The sequence below is a fragment of the Python bivittatus genome, unplaced genomic scaffold (genome assembly GCF_059951505.1).
Source record: "Python bivittatus isolate LINGU-HERP-01145 unplaced genomic scaffold, Pbiv_v1 ctg000330_np1212, whole genome shotgun sequence".
NCBI lineage: Eukaryota > Metazoa > Chordata > Lepidosauria > Squamata > Pythonidae > Python > Python bivittatus.
Window position 1 is genome coordinate 17,330,345 of NW_028277058.1, and position 20,942 is coordinate 17,351,286.

The 20,942-nt window shown below is 37.5% G+C and overlaps 1 protein-coding gene across 2 annotated transcripts in view; it reads right to left on the minus strand.

Annotated features, from left to right (window-relative positions):
• Nucleotides 1-20,020, minus strand: part of LRIG3 (leucine rich repeats and immunoglobulin like domains 3) — a 65,743-nt gene extending 45,723 nt beyond the window's left edge. The window contains exons 1-3 of one of the 2 annotated variants that reach the window (XM_007429184.4): nucleotides 19,625-20,020; nucleotides 10,058-10,129; nucleotides 9,088-9,162 (exon numbers count right to left, since the gene is read on the minus strand). In XM_007429184.4, the coding sequence (XP_007429246.3) occupies nucleotides 9,088-9,162; nucleotides 10,058-10,129; nucleotides 19,625-19,821 (344 nt within the window). In that variant the 5' untranslated portion in view covers nucleotides 19,822-20,020. The remainder of the gene's footprint in view (nucleotides 1-9,087; nucleotides 9,163-10,057; nucleotides 10,130-19,624) is intronic. The other variant, XM_088141770.1, reaches the window with a different exon arrangement.
• Between the last annotated feature and the right edge of the window lie 922 nt (nucleotides 20,021-20,942).

The following is a 20,942-nucleotide window of genomic DNA, read 5'->3' on the forward strand; positions in this document are numbered from 1 at the left end:
TTCTAAACCATCTCCAAAACAAAATTATGCAGGTACTATACGAATTTTGATTGACCTTGGGACTGGCCCATTTCGGTAGAGTATTTATTTTGATAAAACACTGCACAATCTAAAATCTTAGGATCTAAAGGACTGCATCTTTCCAACACTAGCTATCTGAAGTCACTTCTTCAAATCCTCTTTAATTAAAAGGTCAGTGATTGGTGCAAAGAAATTCAGTGGTTGGTACCTCTGAGTTCATCACTACTTCAAATATTCACTGATAACTTCTGTAATGCTATCTCAGAAGCAGGCAAAAGATTTTTTAACATAACATTAATACTTTTAACATCACTGAAATATTAATACAAAGGCTTCTGTCTCAAATTCTATGACAGGTGTGATGCATTTTTATTATATTTGTAGTCAACTCATTCTAATTTTGACTTCTATATTTTTAATCCATATTATGATGGGATTTTATGTTTTAATAACTTTAAATGGTTCAAGATGATTTACAAATTATTTTAATTGTAAGGCAAATAAAGAGAATATTAGGGTTATGCTCATTGTTTTTCTTTTGGTCTACACAGGTAACTTAGAAGAATTCAGAGGACAATCTAGACGAGAAAGCCAATTTCTGGACATGAGTTCTACTAGATGTGCAATTTGAGTTTGAACTTGAAGCCAAAAAAAAAGAAAGATAATTTGCCATTTTAATTTTAAAATCATATCTATTTTAAAATGTAACATGGAAAACCACTGGAACATGATTTTAATTGTTCTGCTCTGAGGGATATATTACTGTCATAAACTTAGCTGGAAAAGTCAGCTGTGCTTGAAATAGCCAAATGTACAAATGCTAAGGGTTTGTTCCTCTGTTCCTGCATTATATTATCTATCTGAAAATTAGGAATCTGTACATAATATTTGTAAAAATATAGATAGTACTTCCAAATCTAACATTATATGATGGGGCACATATATTATCTGTGTAGAGCAGCCAATATATGCTAAGAGGAGGCAGTAAAGTGTTAATCCATACAATTAATTCAGAACTGCAGAACATCTCAGGCAGGAACACAAATACTACTGCAAAATATACAAATGCCACAATTACTTTCTTCATTTAAAGAAGGAAACAGGAGTATTTTGAGAATTTGACTGGAGAAAGATTAGTAGGAGTTGTTATTTCTCTGAAAACCTGGTAATCACACAGTGTACAAATATGGTCTATATACAAATTGACACATACAGAGACATCCAGGTCATCAGAACACACATGAAAGAGAACTAATCATCACATGAAAAAATTAGATAAAACTAAAAAGAAAACAAGAAAGACTTTTTGAATAAGCTAACTGGAGTTCTATGTTTGAATGCAGTCATTGTTTGAAAGACTAAACATTGCCATAATGCTGCTGTAGCAATTTATATTGGGTCTGTTCCAAAGAAAATACTGTAGCCTTAAAATCCATTACAATTCACTGGATCTAAAAAGTCACTGTTTACTGCAAAATTAAGTTTTATAAAGGCAGAAGGATCTGCTATTGCACTTTCACAAATTGTGGCAGGGAACAATTAACTGTACCAAGGCAGAGTGAAAGTCACCAATTACACACTCAATTGCCACCTGATCCCTATATGTACGTTTTGTCTTAAGGCTATGGCTTTCTTGTCAAGTGGCTTTCATGTCTATCTATCTATTTCTAATTCCATTCTCCACAGAGGTCACAAGGTACATGGTACACAATTATAACCTTAGCTGAGTTCTGCAGAACATAATCAAGAAGCCTTCTGAGGGGAACATGGTGAGTTTTAAAATACTTGCAGTGCCAACAAGATATTTTTCAAGCAGCTAAACAGTGGTGCATAACAATTTAGTTTTCAGGAAGGATTTTAAAAAGAAAAAAGAAAAGGAATATGTCTAAGAGAAATATGTTACAATTGGGTTGAAAAAATTAACACAGTCTTACAATTTGCATAATCAAAATCATCATCATCATCATCATCATCTCCCAGTGAGGCACTACCTTGACATAGTTGTGGGGCTATGCCAGAGGTTAAACCATATTGGACAGATCTCATCAGAGAAGCCAGATGAAGACTGCCTCTCCCATAAACAATATGGTGAGATGTAATTTACAGAAACCTATACCGGATTGGTTGTCGCCTCAGTCAACAAGGACCACGCTATGTGTTCTAGTTTGTGGACATCTGGTGACAAATGGGCTGCAAGACTCAAGACTGTTGGTGAGCAACCAGCCAGCACCTGCAGGACTACTGGAAGAAAAGTTGTTTACTGGTTGCAAATCTACAAAGACTGAAAACAAAGACATCATGTTTTCATTCCAAAAACCAGGCATCCTCTCCTCTGCCTCTTCCTCAGGAAAAACAAAGACCTCTAACTAAAAAACAAGAGGAATTGAAACAAAGAATAACTGAGCATCTAGAACAGCACAAAAACAAAAGAATAAGGTTGCCTGCATTGAAGCTTGTTACAAAGAACAGCTAGCACAAGTATTAAAAGATGCAAATACTGTAATATCAAATATAAGCACCAGCTCACTGCAAGAAACAAACCAACTAATGTACAGCATGGCTGCAGTTATAACTGAATGTCTTGGATGCAAAATCAACAAAGAAAAAAACCAAACAGTGCACCACCAAAATGGAAGATCAGGTTGCAAAATAAGATCAGCATGCAAAGATCAGATGCAAGCAAGCTAGAACAGATGAAAGAAATAAACTGAAGAACAAGAAGACCAAAGAATACCTGATCAAGAACTATCACCTAGAACCAAGGAAGATCAAGGTAGCACTGGAAATAATAAAGCAGCAAATAACAGCCATAGCCAAGAAAATCAGCAGATACGAAGCTTGAATTGCACACTAAGGGCATAATCTCCAATTTCAGTCAAATCAGAAACATTTCTACCAATCCATCAATGGAGAGACTGCAATGAACCAGTGAACACCTGAAAAGAAAAAACAGTGCAGTTCTGGGTGCAACTATGGGACAACCCAAGGTAATACAACAAGAATGCAGCTTGGATAAAGGAGGTGGATAAGAATAAAAAAGAAGTTGAAATGAAATAACTTGTAATAACAGCAGAAATGGTGGAGAAAGGGCAAGGAAAATCAAGAATTGGTCAGCACCAGGTGAAGATGAACTGCATGGTTTTTGGTTGAAACATCTGACTGATCTGCACCCACTCATTGCCAAGAGGTTTAACAATATATTGCAAGGAAATGAAATTGAAGATTGGTTAACATCTGGAAAACCTACCTGATAATGAAAGGAGCAGCACCAGGCAACTACAGGCCAATTGCCTGCTTATCAACAACTTTCAAATTGCTAACTGGGGTTGTAGCTGATGCAGTCCAACAGCATCTAGTTCAAAACCAGCTCTTTCCATCTAAGCAGAAAAGAAACCACCCAAACAGCAGAGGAACAAAAGATCAGCTCTTAATTGACAAGATGATTTTGGAAAACTGTAAGAGAAGGAATACTAACTTGAATGTAGCTTGGATTGATTACAAGAAGGCATTTGACTCCCTGCCACATGACTGGATAATCAAATGTCTAGAAATAACAGGAGTCAGTAGAAACATAAGCTTTGTGTGAAGATCAATGGCACAATGGAAGACAGAGTTTCCGTCAATGGTAATAGACTGGGTGAGGTTAATATCAAGAAAGGGGCACTGGAATAACTACAAGAAATACCATATGCCTGCAAGCAAGAACTGGTGGTATCACAAAACAGACAAAATAATAGAAAATGAAGTGTTCTGGGACTTTAGAATTCAGACAGACAAGCACCTGCCACATAACACCCCAGACTTAACAACTGTTGATAAGAAAGACAAAAAAGTCTGGATAGTGGACATTGCAATACCTGGAAACAGCAGAATAGAAGAGAAAGAACTGGAGAAAATCACAAAATGCAAAGGCCTGCAAATAAAGTAGAATGACTATGGCAAAAGAAAGCAAAGATAGTACCAATAGTAATAGGCGCTTTGGGTGCAATCCCAAAACACTGGAACACTGCTTGAACGCTATCGGCATTGACAAAATCACCACCAGTCAATTGCAAAAGGTAGCTTTACTTGGAACAGCTTATATCCTGCGATGATAACTTTAACACCATCAAACAACATCTGCCCATCCCAGGTCCTTGGGAAGGACTCGATAGGTGGATAAAAATGTCAAATTCAGTCTAAACATCTGGCTGACTGTGTGACCAAGAAGAACAATAACAATTGCAGTGAACTAATGGTACAGTCTGTTTCATTTTGTACCTATCTGGGATGCCCTAAAACAGTATAGAATGTTCCAGAGAAAGAAGAAACTTCAAGATCTCAAGTCTTGTCTAATCATTCTTACTTTTTCATTTGTGACCTATCAGTTTGATTTATGTGAGTTAATAGGTGAGAAAACATTGACTTCATTAATACATTTTTTATTTTATTTTTATATTAATACAGAAAATGAGAGAATATATAAAAAACCAACAGAAGAAAGGTAAATATATAAATGCATATAAGTAAAGAATTAAAGTATGATCATATGAAACAATATTGCTTAGACATTTTAATACATTAATAAAGAGCCAGTTCATAGCAGAAAGTAAACGTGTTGTCAATCCAAGATTATAAACCCAGAATGACATTGAAAAAGAATAATCATTTTTCTATGCCATCCTCAGTAAATCCAGTTCTTTATATAGATAAATTCCAAATTTTTGACAATATCACTCTTCTCCAAATCATTTATGGACATTAAACCAAAATGAAAAGGTAGTAAGGAAAGCCCACGTCATATATATAAATATTCCATTATTTTACACTTCCAGCATAAGAACGTGAACAACCAACTCTTTCTAAATACAAGGGGGGACCCAAAAAAAATCAGAAATCTCTCCTGGAGGGCGGGCCCCTTGTTATACAGGCTTCCCCTGCTAGGTGAGTGTTCTAGGAACCCATCTGCATCCGTGTACCAGCTGGGTTGTTGTGAGAGACTACGTTTGGCTTCAGTGAGTTTGTTTTTTAGAGACTCTTTCAACGCGTTTGCCTATTTCATGATGGGTGCCTCGCTTGCTCATGCTTGACTGTGTGCCATGCTTTGAAGGAGCAGTTGGAGGCTGACCCTGATTTTTTTTTGAAAGTCATAACCGGAGATGAATCTTGGTGCTACGCCTACGACCCTGAAACGAAAGAGCAATCCAGCCAATGGAAAACTGCCACATCCCCACAACCCAAAAAAGTTGGATGAAGTGAAGCTGAATGTGAAAACAATGATCATCTGTTTCTTTGATGTAAGAGGGACTGTGCACTCGGAATTTGTTCCTCTGGGTGAAACAGTCAACCAAAGTTTTCATCCGGAAGTTTTGAAAAGGTTGCGTCACGATTTGTGGAAGAAACGTCCCGAGTTGTGGCAAACAGGTAACTGATTCTTCCACCATGACAACGCACCTGCACACACCATGCTGAGTGTTCAGCAGTTTTTAATGAAAAACTGCATGACCCTTGTGCCCCACCCTATTCACCCAATCTCGCCCCGTGCGACTTTTTCTTGTTTCCTCAGATGAAAAAAGTTCTCAAAGGGAAATGTTTTGCCAATGTGAGGACTGTGAAACAAAAAAACTGTAGAAGTACTAAAAGGCATCAAAATCAACAAGTTCAAAATCTGTTTTAATCAGGGGAAAAAACATCTTGATACGTGTATTCCATCAAATGGAGAGTACTTTGAAGGTGACTGAAGTCTGAAGACGTGAAAATAAATACACGATTTTTTATAAATAAATTCCGGGTTTTTTTGGGTCCCCCCTCGTATTATGAGATATGCAACAAACATTGAAATCTTTTGTTGAATAAAGATCATAAGAAACATGCTTAGTATTCTTCTATGTAAAAATTTAATAAATAAATAATATCTTTATTATTATTCCAACTTTTTATTCCAAAGTTTTTACTGATATTAACCTTAATAATACTCTTTGTCTCTACAAATGTAGTTTTTAAATCACCCAAAATCCATTTGACTTCCTTAATCTTGCTAATCTAATAGTTCCTCACTTTATCGCTAGTTTAAAGTTCCTTTACATAGGTTATGAACAGAAGTTTAAGTTCCCATTACTTTTAATGCTGTTTGATGTGAGATGCACAAACACTTCTCCTTTAATGTATAGCACACACCAGTATCTGTTTGTGTTTCTTCCTCAAAATAACAGGGGATTCAATCTAGTCTGGATCCCTGCCATATGGAGACGAAGTATTAAATCCTTGGTCTCCTACTATGGTCTCTGTCCAAATTATAGCCCTACCGTCTGCATAAGAAAACAAATTTCCATTGAAGTTAATGTGCTAACTTTTGAGTAAGAAAAATGTAGCTCTGTGCTAGGTATAAACACTTATGTTGGGTTAATTCAGTCGTATCATATAGAACACCAACCAATCATAGACTATCAGAACAGAAAGAAGGAAACTCTCTGGGGAAAGTGATTTTCACATATTTATTATTGAGATTTAACTTATATAATTCTATAGCAATATTTTTAAATAGTTCCCTTTTGCCATGAAACATCTGTTTTTTCTTTTGAATATTCTCCTCCCATACAACCTAATCTGTGTAGGAAAGCCACACCAATATCAAATGTCACCTAGTTCTTACTTAAATGGAGCAGAGCAGACATAGCAGCTGTACCAGCTGACTTGGTTGACCCAGGAAAAGAATAAAAACAGTTTAATAATAAGTCATCAGGTGTAACTAAATACAGATCATTTTCATTAATGGAACAATTTCCCAAAATGCATTACATTAGTTTAACTCTTTCAGTTCCTCTATTAACAGATATCACCTATCTTCTATGTAATACACAGTTTACTTCAAGATATAACTAAAATATAATTGTTAAGTGCTTAGAACTACACTACCAAATCATGTTAGCCTACTGTAAGATCTATATATTAAGCTAAAAAGTGCTTTGGAGTTTCCAGTTTCAAAAGGCAGATCAAAAAGAATAAAAACAACAAGCTATTAATATAATTAGAGCGGAATATTCCATTCTACTTTTCCTAATTCCCATCTAAATACTATAATAGTAGTAAAAATAAGGACTATTACCCAAACCCCCAAAAGATACAGGAAACTATCATGATGAAGAGAGCAAGGAAGATGACCTTGATGAAAATATGCAGGAACCAATGCCTAGGCAAAAAGGGCTGAAACATTTTTTTTAAGTCCAGAACAATGAGAAAATATTCAGAAGTGTCTCAGGCAGAAGCCTCCTTAAGTCACTGGAGTATGAGGAGGAGGAGGAGGAGGAGGAGGAGGAGATTCTGTTATTATAGCCAAGCTCAATAAAAATACTTTTAGACTTCCTGTAGAGTTGATTTCCTGGTCTGGAATTCCTAGTGGGGCTGACACACGAGTACTAAACAACGATGCTAAGCATCATCGTGATTTATGGGAATGATGCCCAAACTTACTCATGTTAAATTCCAAACTGTGTAATCTGCCAGCAGCACCATGGGGAAGTGGGCATGTCTAGAAATGGGGAAAATAGATTATCCCACATGTACTGTCATGTTTTAAAAGAAAGATTGAGAAGTATGGATGTCATTCTCACCTGAAAAATAATAATAATTTTCCATGTTAACAAACTCTGGAGTATACCAAGATTCTGGGAAGCTATATCTCATCCCTGTGTTGTGTATCTTTGCTTTATGGTTTATCATAAAAATAGCTAATTTTATGTGATGGCTTCTTCCAAAGCTCCACACAGTATATCTTAATTTCTGCTGGTTTATTTCAGAGTTTTGGGATATTCACATGTCATCTGGCAGTGACCTCTACCCAATCACCAGCCCAGACCTAAAACAAATGGTTAGCAAGTATACAGCAGCAGAGGCTACCAAGCTTTACCAGATGCATTCACAACACACTATAAATCACTGCTGTTATCCTGTATGAAAACACAGAGTGCAGATTTTATGTGCATTCTACCAAGGAATCAAGCATATTAAACTTAATTGGATACAAACCATATAAGCATGCACCTAAACACTTGCATACGCATGCAATAAAAAAAAATCACACGTAAATTCATTGCATATCTTACAAATATTCTGCATATTCTTACAGCAGAATCTTATGCCTGCATACTCAGAAGTATATCTCATTATGTTTAATGGAATGTACTTCAAAGTAAATGTAGATAGAATTGAACACGTCATAATCACAACCTGTAAAAATAATAATTGGATTATGTATCATTGATTATCAGCACTTTTGATATTTTTAATAAAAAGTGGCATATAAATTTTAAAACAAACAGCCAGTCTTTCTCAACTCTAGATGAATTGAGACTACATCTATACAAAACTTTGCCCTGATCTATACAGACAGCAAACACCAATGTATATACCCTCTTTGTGAGGTTTAGGGAACAAGACAAAATTGTGTGTATCATTCTACCCAACTAATTCTATTCTGTCAAGGCCTTAAAACAGTAATGTAAAACTCTCTAAGAAGATTTAGACTGTAGTCCCGCCAACCAACTGGTGGCATTTCAGGTTTTTTTTTTTTAAAAGGTTTTTCTCCACACAGTTCCACATATTATCTTTGACTTGAGCTAATCTGTTTTCCCAAGCACTCATTCAACTAAGGGCAATAAATTCCAGACAAGAAATGAAGAACAATGACAGGTTACAGCTAGATACTTTCCACAATGACTGAAGGTGGTTCTACAGGATTTCAGACAAAGCCTTTCCTAGTTATACCTTGAGATACAATATATTGAATCTACAGGCTGTTTTGTCCAGAATTCAGGGGAAGAGCAAACTATAGGATTCTCAGAATTTGAGATGTAATACTCTGTAATAAGTGCAAATTCTACAATACATGCTTCTACTCCTAGAAATGCAAATATATCATGACCGCCAAGAAGATTCAAGGGTAGCACTATATTAAAGTTATTTTAATGTTATTATTTCAAATATTAGCTTTATCTGTGAAAATATCTGCATGTTGTTATTTCCACAGATGGAGAATATGTCTATATACTTCTTTTCATATACAAATAAAAATATATAAAATCAACTTACAGAGACAGGAAAGTAATGTTTACTGAAATAGGTCCCAGATTTGGAATAGCTTCCAATTCATTGTGGTTCAGTTTTCTGTTAAAAAAAAAAAAAGAAACCTTAGACAAGGTAGAAATAAACAGTAACTGGTATCTTCTGATTTTTCCTTCCCATTTTACCCCAACAACTTAGCAGCTTTCACCTCTCCTCCCACCCTCATAGCTGCAAAAATTCCCAAAGGAACAACAAGTCTTTTAATGATGTTGACTTCCAAAGACACCCACTGAATTGTTATAAGTCTTTTACACAGAAACAAGAACAAAAATTGCAGTGAGCTTTAACCTCCTCTCGCACTGACCATTTATACATGGAATAATAAACCAAACTGGAGAATTCTGGCTTATTGAGAGTATGCTTTGTGTGGTGCAGGTAGCCCATTTACTCCTCTATGCTAATGGAAGCACATACACACGTATACCCCACACACACCGAAACTGCTTTTTTGTTTTCTTTTTTCTTTTAGTAGTTGTTTCTGCCATATAGATAGACAATCCATGGCTAGTGATTGCATGTGGTTATATAATATCTTCTGTGGCTTGGCATGTAACTTGTTACCTCCCATGCTTTCCATCAGCTAAGCGCTCAGCTATCAAACAACATAAGCTATCACTTAGGAGTATGGGTCAAAGAGTGCAAGTTATCAAAATACAGCAATGCACCATGTGTTTAAATAGGTAAATATATGGCCATGACTAGGTAGAAAAGATTGTTACTCATGTTCCACCAAGAAGGGTAAAGCAGGAGCCAGTCCCTTTATATATCATCTTTCCTTGGAACCACGACTTATCACTGAATGCAGATGAAATCATTCTAGGTTTTATATGCACATGTAATTATGATTTTAGACATTTAAAATAAAGCAATGGAAAGGAAGACATCTTACAACACAGGCAGCCAAAGGTAAGAACTTGCAGACAGAACAACTACTTACATTTCTCGCAATTTATAAAGGTGGCTCAAAGAACTAGAGTTGATTGAAGAAAACCTATTGTGGCTTAGATCACTGTAAAAATTTTAAAAAGTATAAAAATTCATCAAAATGAGAGATATTTAAAAATAATATAAATACATTTTGATTCATATCTATCTCCTCCAATTTTCCCTCAGCAGTTCACATGATAATCTTTCATACATTTTTACATGATATGTATCAAGTGCATACAACTCAAAAGCTATTTTCACATCAGCTTAAAACAATAAAACATAAAACAATTCTTTTTTTTTTTTAAGACCAACATGGCAACAATAGTCCTGTGTAGCATAAATCAAACGTTTTTTTCCCCTATCTTGACAGCCTAGGAGGCTGAAGACACATCTGGCAAATACAGCATGAATCTGTCTTTCAATTTGTAGTTTTTACCTGATAAGTCTAAATTTGCAATATTTGGATATACTGATATTTGGGCGGCATGGAAACTTCTTCCATTCATATGTCTCTACATCATTAATTCTCACACATTAAATGGTTAACATGAACCATATGCAATATCAACTAGGGAAAAAAACTGAATAAATACTTCAGCTTCAAGGCATAACGCATTTCAGATTCAATAATGAATGAAATTGCTCAATGTGCCACAGAAACCTTATCTCCTGCAAGATCATATGCTTACTTCTGGGGGTGCATGTTCTTGATGGGCATGTATCTCTACCTCCTGGATGAAATGAAGAAATGCATCAAAATAATTTAACAATATTGTGAAAAAGGTCTGGAAAAAAGCTCACAATAAAGAAAGAAAGACTTTCCCCTGATTTGTACCAATCAAGTATTTGGCTTTGGCACAAGGCATTAAAAGCCCAATCCTGTAAAATTATGGTTATTAAATCTAATATATTAGCCTTTATTCTGCATTAGCATAGAATATGAGATCAATTATTTCAACAAAGAGCTTCAAATTTCTATTGACCTAGTTACAGATAAACGCACTCATCCTTTCTTCATTTTACACAAACTAAAATAAATAAAGGAGAACCATACTGGCTAAAGGGACTGGACTAAGAACCAGAAGACCAAGAGTTCTAGCTCTGCCTTAGTCACAAAGCCAGCTGGATGACCTTGGGCCAGTCACTCACTCTCAGCCTAAAAAGAAGGCAATGGCAAACCACTTCTGAAATCTTGCTAAGAAAATTGTAGGGACTTATCACTGACCTGAAGACACACAAAGGAAGGAAGGAAGGAAGGAAGGAAGGAAGGAAGGAAGGAAGGAAGGAAGGAAGGAAGGAAGGAAGGAAGGAAGGAAGGAAGGAAGGAAGGAAGGAAGGAAGGAAGACCATGAAACAATATAGAAGACATACTTTCTTTAGGATCTACCAGACAATAATAGAAGTTAGTAGATTTACTTTGCCAAAGTTATAACACTGAGAATGGGGGTGGAAATCTGGCACAAACTTTACATTATAAAAATTCTACTGTTACAACTACTGCTGTATATTTTCACTAAACTGGAGTCAGGGATTTTCACTACAGAGCTCAAGCATACTCTCCATCTGGACTCCATCAAGGAGGTTGTATGTATAACTTGCATGTGCATTATGTTTCAGACTACCTTTGTGTTTTATGACATGCTGGTATCAGCAGATTTTCTGTGACCTATTCTCTCCCTCCCCCGTCCAGATTTTTTATAATGTCTCTTCACTGCTCAGCAGCCAAAATCAAAATACTATAACAAGAAATTTAATAGGCCTGCCATTTAAATCTATTTTTAGCATGTAGAAGCATGCTAAAAGGAAAATATTATTCATTTGAAGAAACAGACATTCCGACAAAACAAGGAGAAACAATCTAAGAGTTGAAATACAAGTAATCCTTTCTGATGTCAGTTTTGAAGAAGCTTCCTGAGAAAATAGGTTTTAAAATGCAGATTTCTGTCTTTATGGCACCTCAATTTTGTTTTGGTTTTTTTTGACAGAATTCCTTGCACTGGTGAGAAATAATGTGAATCAATCTTTCTTTATAATTCAGCAGTAAGCACTAGCATCACTGAAGTTGTGGAACACACATTTTCCACTCCTCTGGCCTCCTCCCTCTTTAAAACCACAGTACATGGAAAGAAAAATCTCTCCAGTGGTTTCAGATCTCTAGTAGCACTGGAAATATTAAATGACTAAGAATGGCTGGACTCAGGCATTGAAAATACGCATTTCACTTTTAAAAAGACAAGGCCTGTTAAGATGCCAGCAGTTGGTGCAATCTTCCAAGGAGAGGGACCTTTCTTTAACCCTTTCAGAGTAACAGCAGAGGGCTTGTAAACGCCTTCCTGTATGTGGAAAATGCAAAAGACATCTTGAAGCATTACATATTTATTAAGGAACTTTTGATGTGGTGAGGTTTTCATAGCAGTAAGCCTCTATGTACATGTCCAGACTGATCCCGACCCCTTTGGAATTGATAGGTAAAATGGATGAGGATGTAGAGCACTTTGTTCATGTCTGTCTCCTCCACTTACTTCACTGTAAGGCTACAAAGAGAAGACCCAGTGCTTTGTATTCAACACCTCTATCTGCAAGTTTACAACTACGTAGATCTTAACTACAGTATACTACAGTGGAAGGAGCCATGATTAGACACCAAGGATTGAACTTGGCTTTGAACACAGTAGTTAAGGCATAGATATAAACTTAAACTCCATCTTGTTATAAATGAAAGCAACCGATATTGTCACTGAACCATGGAGAAGGAAAAGCTCATGAGCCTGAGTCTCAGTCAAGTAATATTGAATCATTGCTTAATGTTGTATTTGAATGTCGAGGCTGAAAACTGAAACCCTCATCAAACCAATATCTTACTTCATACTGAGTCCTGAATTTCCTCATTTCCTTAGAATGTAAGGACAGCTGTAGTTTTATCATTCACAATTCTTGCATTAGGATAATGGAGACTTCTAGGAAGCAGCCAACATTATTGCTATTCAAATGCTCAAGACACTGTTCGTTATCGAAAATATAAATGATATATATGATCAACTCAAAGCTGAACAAAATGGTAGTAAAGAAATATTTCAGAGCAACCTAATACTATGCCCCAATGTTCACAAGAGTCAGTAACTTCAAAGACCCTTATTCTTCACAAAGCATGTATGGAATTTCAGCCTGACTCCATGTACATCATTTTAAGTATATTTAGTATCTTTTTCCTTGTAAATGCTGAAATGTAGGTCATTGTTTTAAATGCAAATCCAGCAACATATTCTTAATCAATCCCCACTGAGACCTTTAGAGCTGCTAATTCAGCAGAAAGAACGAAAGCTAAAAAACAAAGAGGTAGGCTGTAGCTGTTTTAAGACACAGGTCCAAAGTGACTCATAAATCAGCCTGCTGTGTTCAGATTCTAGTCTGGAAAATACTGCAGAACAGCTGTGAAAACTATCCAGACTTTTTTTCCTCTAGCCATTCTGGTAAGAACTAGAGGGTTTAGAAAATGTAAATACTGAGATGTAATACAAACATTAGCAGAAAGCATCCTTTAGATTTCCCTCCCTGTCTCAATGACAGATTTAACATTCCTAGACAAACCCTGGTAAAATAATCTAAAATTCCAAAGAAAACTGAAAAACAGCAAAGATGTTTGGCAACTGTTCAGATTTTCTCTTCTTTTCCCATCTGGCTGCTAAACTTTAAACCTAACAAAAGCTACATTCTTAAAATGTAGAGCGTTTCTATGAATTCTTAGACCTCTATGCTACAAGTAAAATCAGACTACAAAGATATTTTTTGATAAATGATTATAAACATTTACTGCTTTTGAACAGTCTTGACTTTATTTTTAGTATATGCATACATCTTTACTGAAAGCCTGAATTAAAGCTGTGTTAAAACTGGCTGTTTTCCACCACCCATTTTGCTATGTCAATCACAATTATAAGAGTAACCACAATGCTGACAACATGTAAAGATAATTTCACCCTTCCATGAACCAGGAGCCTTCCAAGAGCTTCCCAGATTAAAAAATAATAATTTCAGCATTTGTAATTATATTTGCTTCAACCCACTATCCAGAATTTGTTTCATCTAGAACTCTGAATGTGAAAATAAGAAGATGTTCCCCCTTCAAGATATTCTACGAAGAAAAAGATTGGATTGGTTATCTGACTAGGGTATGAGAAAATGGATATACTGTATATTTACAGGGTGAGCCTTTGTGAAGTTTCCTAACAAAAACACATTAAATTCTAAATTTTTGGAATCAAGCTGCACTACTTAGGAAAATGGTCTCCCCCCAAAAATGGATTAAGTACAATAAGCTATTCTTCATGTACTTAAGTACCTAGTCCTATAAATATCCACACAGACATAAATCCCATTAAGTTCAAGAAAGCTTCTTCCTATGTATTCAAAATTTCTATGTATTCAAAATTCAAAAGATGGCCTGGAGTTTCAGCCTAACACTGTAGTTTACTGTGACTAATTATGTTACCAGTAATAAACATATAAAGTGAATTTCTCCTAGGTTTGTTTATACAAACACACACACACACATATATACACACACACACATACATGTGTACGTATGCATATATGTGTGTGTGTGCATGCACACACACACACATTTATATGCATACACATGCACACATTTATGGCTGCAGTTTAAACTGAACTCAAGTCCACTGAAATCAATATTTTCTCTTCACTAAAAAAATAAATTTCAAATCTAGGGTTTAAATATAGAAACAAGCCAAGTGCTTTTTTGTTACTTATCTATCACCCAAGCTTCCTATTTATCCTGTTGCCAGTATGTTCACCCCTGGCATTACTCACAGACAAACTGTTTGGGTCAACAGTGCCCAGTACTAATAACAACAGCCTATTTTGTTTAGCTATTGTCTCTTAGCAGTTGAGGGTTCCTAGGGCAAGAACAAGAGGAGGCGGGGGGGGGGGAGCCTGTTTGCCTGCTTTTCTTAAGGGCATGAAAAGCAAGAAATGAACAGGAACTGCTGAAGGCATTTAACTTCAACAAAAGAAACTTGTCACAAAATCTACCAGACCACATGGTCTGATGACACCTACAAAGATGTCATCCTGTGAGTTTAAGAACAAGTGACACAGCTGCCCGTGAGTGATCACAGCAGGGTTCCTTACAAAAGGCCAAGTGCTTATTTACACAAGTGGAGTCCATTTTTCACACTTCTTGTAAAGGAATGTGAGTGTACATATGGACAATTTGCCTCTCCAGGGGAAATCCAATTAGAAAGCTTCCATGCTTCTGCAACCACAAAAGATCTCTTTGTTTTAACAGACACTAAATTAACTGTCACAAAAATACTTTGTTCTTGTTTTGGTTAATCCAACATCCATTTGAAAAGGACAAGATTTTTTTAAAGCTTTAATTCCTAATTAGTGTCTATGAATTAATAGCTACACACCTCCCATGTTGGTTTTACCAGTTTCCTACACATAAAATTGGTTATCCAGGAAAACATGTATTTATGATGCAGTGCTAAAATGTGTCTACTCAGAATTAAGCCCCTCTGTGTTCAGGGGGTTTTATTTGCAGACATGGCTGTTGCTTTTCCTCTTCCCCAATAAAATACCTAAAATATTCATAAACACCCAGACTGCCTTAGGTAAAGTCTCCCTCAAGTCAAGCTTGGCTCCTGATGACTTCCATGGACATATTTATGTTGTTTTCCTCTGCTCTCCACTTAACTAGAAACTGGGGTGTTTCACTGAAGGATTGGGAGACATTCAGACAGCTGGATTTTATATTTTCAAAAAAGGGAGCGGAAAACCATTGCATGCTTGTTTCTTCTTCCCAGAAATCCTTAGGAGACTACTGGTGCAATCTGACACTACTGAAAGCACCTGAAAAAACTATTTGCATGTCTGTAATCTACTCCCACATTCCATCTAAAACTGCAATAAAATGCAGACATGGTTGAACATCTGCCAATTTTTTCCTTCCATTTGGTTTTTTCGTTTAGTTTGTTTGTTTGTTTTTAATCAGGGAGAGAAAGATCTTGCCTGATAAAGAGTGCTTAAATACTGCACACTTTGTGACAGGATACTTGATTTACATATTATAAACCTTAAGAAGCTTTTGTTCAAATGTTGTATATAACTAGGTCTACCATATCTGGACTGGTTTGTGTCTCTTTGTCCCCTATCTAGTAGTTATCTGGATTTTTACAGTCTGCATATAATAGTCTTAGTTAAAACAATTTGAAGATTTTTTAAATTAAAAGTACCAAAAAAAAAAAAAAGCCCAATTATGCAAGTTGATCTTTATATCAGTTGTAACTTACCAAATAAATATTTATTTTATGTTTACATTCCTTGAGTCTCCCTTTTCTAAGGCTGCAATGCATATATTTACCTAGGAATAAGAGTCACTGAATACAGGGCGATTTACTTCTGAGTAGACATTCACAGCTATAATCATACATAGTTAATCCCATATGCCATAACATATGGTATGAATACACCAGTGTCTTTTTTTCAATAAGCAAGGACAGCTTCCAGAAGAGGCAATTGAACAGAATTAGCCACAACTAATTGAAAGACTTCCTATTACTTTAAACTTATCTCTACTAGCTTCTGAAGTGGAACAGAAAATTAATACTTCTAGAAGTGACTGAAATGACAACAGATACAGAGCAAACATACCACACTAGTACATTTCAATTCCTTGCTGACTTTAAACAAATATAAATCATTAAGATTTTGTTATAAGGAATCCCTGCAAACTGCAGAATTAAACAATATCAAAACTATTATGTCCATCTCTCACACATATATACACATATTAATATATCCCATTCCTAATGGAAATCCAAGTCAGAAGGAAAGGATGCCTAGTGCATTACATAAACTATTAGAGCAATTAAATAAAATCACATGGACAAAAAAATATTTACAATCCTTCACTTTTCCTACACAGCTCTCAGACGCAAGATTGTTGCTCAGGAACCATACTGGGCCCAATGTTAATTTAAATGCAAGTAGAGATTTTCTGTATCAGAAACAGGAGAAAATGGTCCTTAAAATCTTTTTAGACTTCAGCTCCCATCATCCACAACCACTTTGATTAATGGTCATAGTGCCCTAAAACAATAAATCCATAACAATAAATCCAAACCAATAAATCTATCAGTGACAGTATTTATTTTTTCCCTTACATTATGTGTTCTTGCTGTTAATGCTTTTGAAAATTTGTACTATTCCTAATTTAGATTTGTGCCTCAATTTTCAAATGATAACCAACCCTTGCCCAATAGGTACTTTAGCCTGCTACTAGATAACACCCAAACCAAATAACAAAGTTTCTGGCATCTTAAAGACTAACAAATGAATTATTGCATAAGTTTGGAATCTTATTCCAGTTCATAGCTTATGCAATAATATATTTGTTAGTTGTTATGCATCATATAACTTTTTCTTTTTTTTTTGCTTTTACTCAACAAGACTAACCTGGTTACCCCTCCCTGATCTCCTTCATGGTAGATGCAATACATCAGAAGATCAACATATATGATCTAATCTTACACAAGTTTGGAATCATATTCCCAGTACAGATACAAAGACTTATAAACATGTAGAATAACTTTTCCTAGCCTGATATCCTCCAGTGTGTTGCATTACAGTTAACACAATCCTTAGCTACCTATATCAACCATCTGAAATGAGTAATTACATTTATATGGAGCATACAAAGTTGAGGGAAGCTCATGTGCACTTTTCATGAGTAAAGTTACAGATACATGAACAGTCTTCCTTCATGAAAATATCTCTTATTATAGGGTTTTGTAAGGCATTTTAAAAAATATCTCTTAAATGATGAATGCTCTCTCCCCAACAGGGGGAAAAAAAAACAGATGGGAGAGAAAAGCAGTAATCTCTACTGGAATAGATGTAGATTTGATACACAGTGGCCTACAACCCAAGTCTCAGTGCTCATTCTAGGGGCAATAAACCTACATTTTTCTCCAGCTATTTAAATGGCAACATCTATTCTACACACACACACACACACACACACACACACACACTGATTCAAAAGACCATTACAGTGCATAAAAATGTCAAGACCTTTTCCTGCAGACTCCAGACCTTGTTGCATCCCCAAGGCCTTAGCTCTTCCAAAAGGTGTACGTGTAGGCCATAATGTCTTTTAAGAGATTCTGATTTGTCTTCTACTTGAGCCAAACACTTCTTAGCTCTTTTCCCAACTCAACAGGAAGCAGAAAACCAACAAATGACAACTGCAAGGAACAACTCTTTATTTTCTTTCCGCTCCCTATCTTTTCCATCAGTATAATCGTGGCAATCATTCCAGCATACCCCACTCCCAACCCAGAGGGAGCAGGCAGTCAGATGCCAGTAGAAGTTGATTGTCACCATTGCTGCCCTTCATTTTTCCAAGTGAGAAGAACAAAGGCTTCCCTTGATCACTTGCCTGATCTTTCCTTCTAGACACAAAATATTTGGGGACTGGCTCCAGCCCCAACTTCCATAGTGCCCTAAGGGTGGGGGAGAAGCTTTGCTAGACCTCCTCTGCCCATCACCTTTTCCCATTACCTGGGACTATCCAGAAGAACAAAACAAATAGGTACCAGCTCCATTTTCACACAACAGCATACCATAGCATCAGATGTGGTTTCAACATCTCAACTGCTTGCCTGCCTTTGAGTGAAAGGACCATTAAGACTTGGCCCAATCCTCATTTCTATGATCCCTAGAGGAGAAGTATATAGGTGAACGAAAGAGCAGGGCTGTGAGCTGCTGTGAGTTCATTCCAGCTGTGACCAGTCCCAACCCATCCAGGTGATGGGTAACAATTATGGGAACTGTTACCTTTCAACGTACCTGCAGGGCTCCAGATGGGGAAGGATGGCTTAACTGCTAATTTCAATGAGGCTACTGAGATACAGCAGCAAGGACTGTACCCCCTTCCACCAGCCTTCTCCCTGCAGCAGGAAGTACCAAGACAGCACAGGTAGGCTGGATTAAAACGCTCTGGTTTGCTAAATTAATCCTATTGTCAGGCCTTGCACAACACATAAACTATCCACAAACTATTCACAAGTGCTGGGTCCACGCAATGGACTTAAACATAATCTAGCCAAGGACACGTTAGCCTAGCTGTGGAAATCCAGCCCTAATGGCCAGAAAGGTGTAGGCAGTTCTGCAAGATTATCTCCAGTCATTGACCTAGAATCTCCATCCAGGCGATCCAGAGGCTGGGACCAGGCTGCAGAAGGCGACGGGAGAGGTGGGGAACTGATATTTGTGGGGATGAGGAGGAGAGCTATAGCGCTGAAGACTAGAGTCGTATCTATGGGTCCTTCTCTGCTCAAAAATACAGGGAAGGGGCCCCCCGCCTTACTCACTAGCACCCATGTTGCACACAGTCCAACAAAGATCCAGTCTTAGTTCCCCTCCAGCGCCTCTATTTAGTCGGCCCAGCAGGGAGCCCCGAGCACCCCCTAGCGCCGGAGATCCGCGCCCAGGCTCGACGCCAGGCAGGAGCCAGTTCCCCCCGCCGCGGAGGAGCGCCCATACTCACAGCTGCACCGTCCCGCTGGGGAGCAGCTCGGGCACTTTCCTCAGTCTGAGGCGGCTGCAGTCCAGTCGTTCCCCCAGACAGCGGCACGGAGCCGGGCACTCTTCGGCCAATCCCGAGAAGAAGAGGCTGCAGAAGAAGAGCAGGCGTCCTAACGGCGGCGGCGGCTGCAGCGCCAAGAGGCGCGCAGAGGAGCCCATCTCCAGCGTCCCTCGCGCGCTCAGCACCTGGGGCTCTCGGGCTGGGCGGGCGGAGTGAAGTCCACGCAGGGCTTTGCTGCTCTCAGGGCGCCGGGAGGCGTCCCTTCATGCCCCCCGCCCCCCGGCAAATCCTCGGGCAAGTCTCGCCGCCCAACCAACTCCACTCACTCCGCCAAACTTTCTGCCGCCTCCCAGCGCCCGCCTGGACCAGCCGAGCCCGCCCCTGACATGTGATAACAACAAAACAGCGGGGCGGGGATGGGCGGGGCGGATTGGCTGGGAAAAGAGACCGGGGGCGCCTCTCTCTGGGCCGGAGAGCCGAGCGAAGCGGAGCGCTTTGCAGGCGGGTCTCAGTCCATCGTGCCGCCCCAACAAAAGCCCTGGAGCCATCTCAGGCGAAAGAGATGAAGGGTGGAAGAAAACCAAGCCCGCTTGTGCAAACGTACGAAATGGGCGCACAAATACGCCCAGGAGGTGATATGGAAATTGAAGGTCCAATCGGGGCTAACGATAGCGATCTGATCAATATTTTGATTCTAATCAGAATTTTAATTATTCAGAATCTAGGTAGAGGTCATTCAATAGCAGTTGGACGATAAGTGCTCTTTCTGCTGGTATGAACCCGGACTTCATTGGAAAGTGTTTCAAAACATCACAGTATTTCTTATCTTGAGTGTTGGCAAGGGCAATGATTCATGAGTGTTAATAGAGGCATTAAACTTTCACTTTAACTTCAAGAAAAAGAACAGAATGAAAAGTGCCTAGAATTATCCAGACAAAACTGAAATGTTTTCTTGACTTTAAACTACTAAAAAAATCCAGAAAAAACAAGATTGAATAGAAATAAGCTTTTATTTGTATTTTTGTAATAATTTATATCAAAGGGTAATATAAAAAATTAAAATATACTGTTAACAAATACATATTTAACTAAGAATTTTGAACTGGTGATTGCAAATATGTGGCCTGTACAGGATGCAATAAACACAGCATTGTTAATGTGACCCATCTGATGTCATAGAATTGTTACAAAAAGACCCAGGGTGGGATAGTTATTTAATCTTTAGGGATTATCAAATACAATTTGATATCACTATCAAATACAATGTTGTAATATCGTA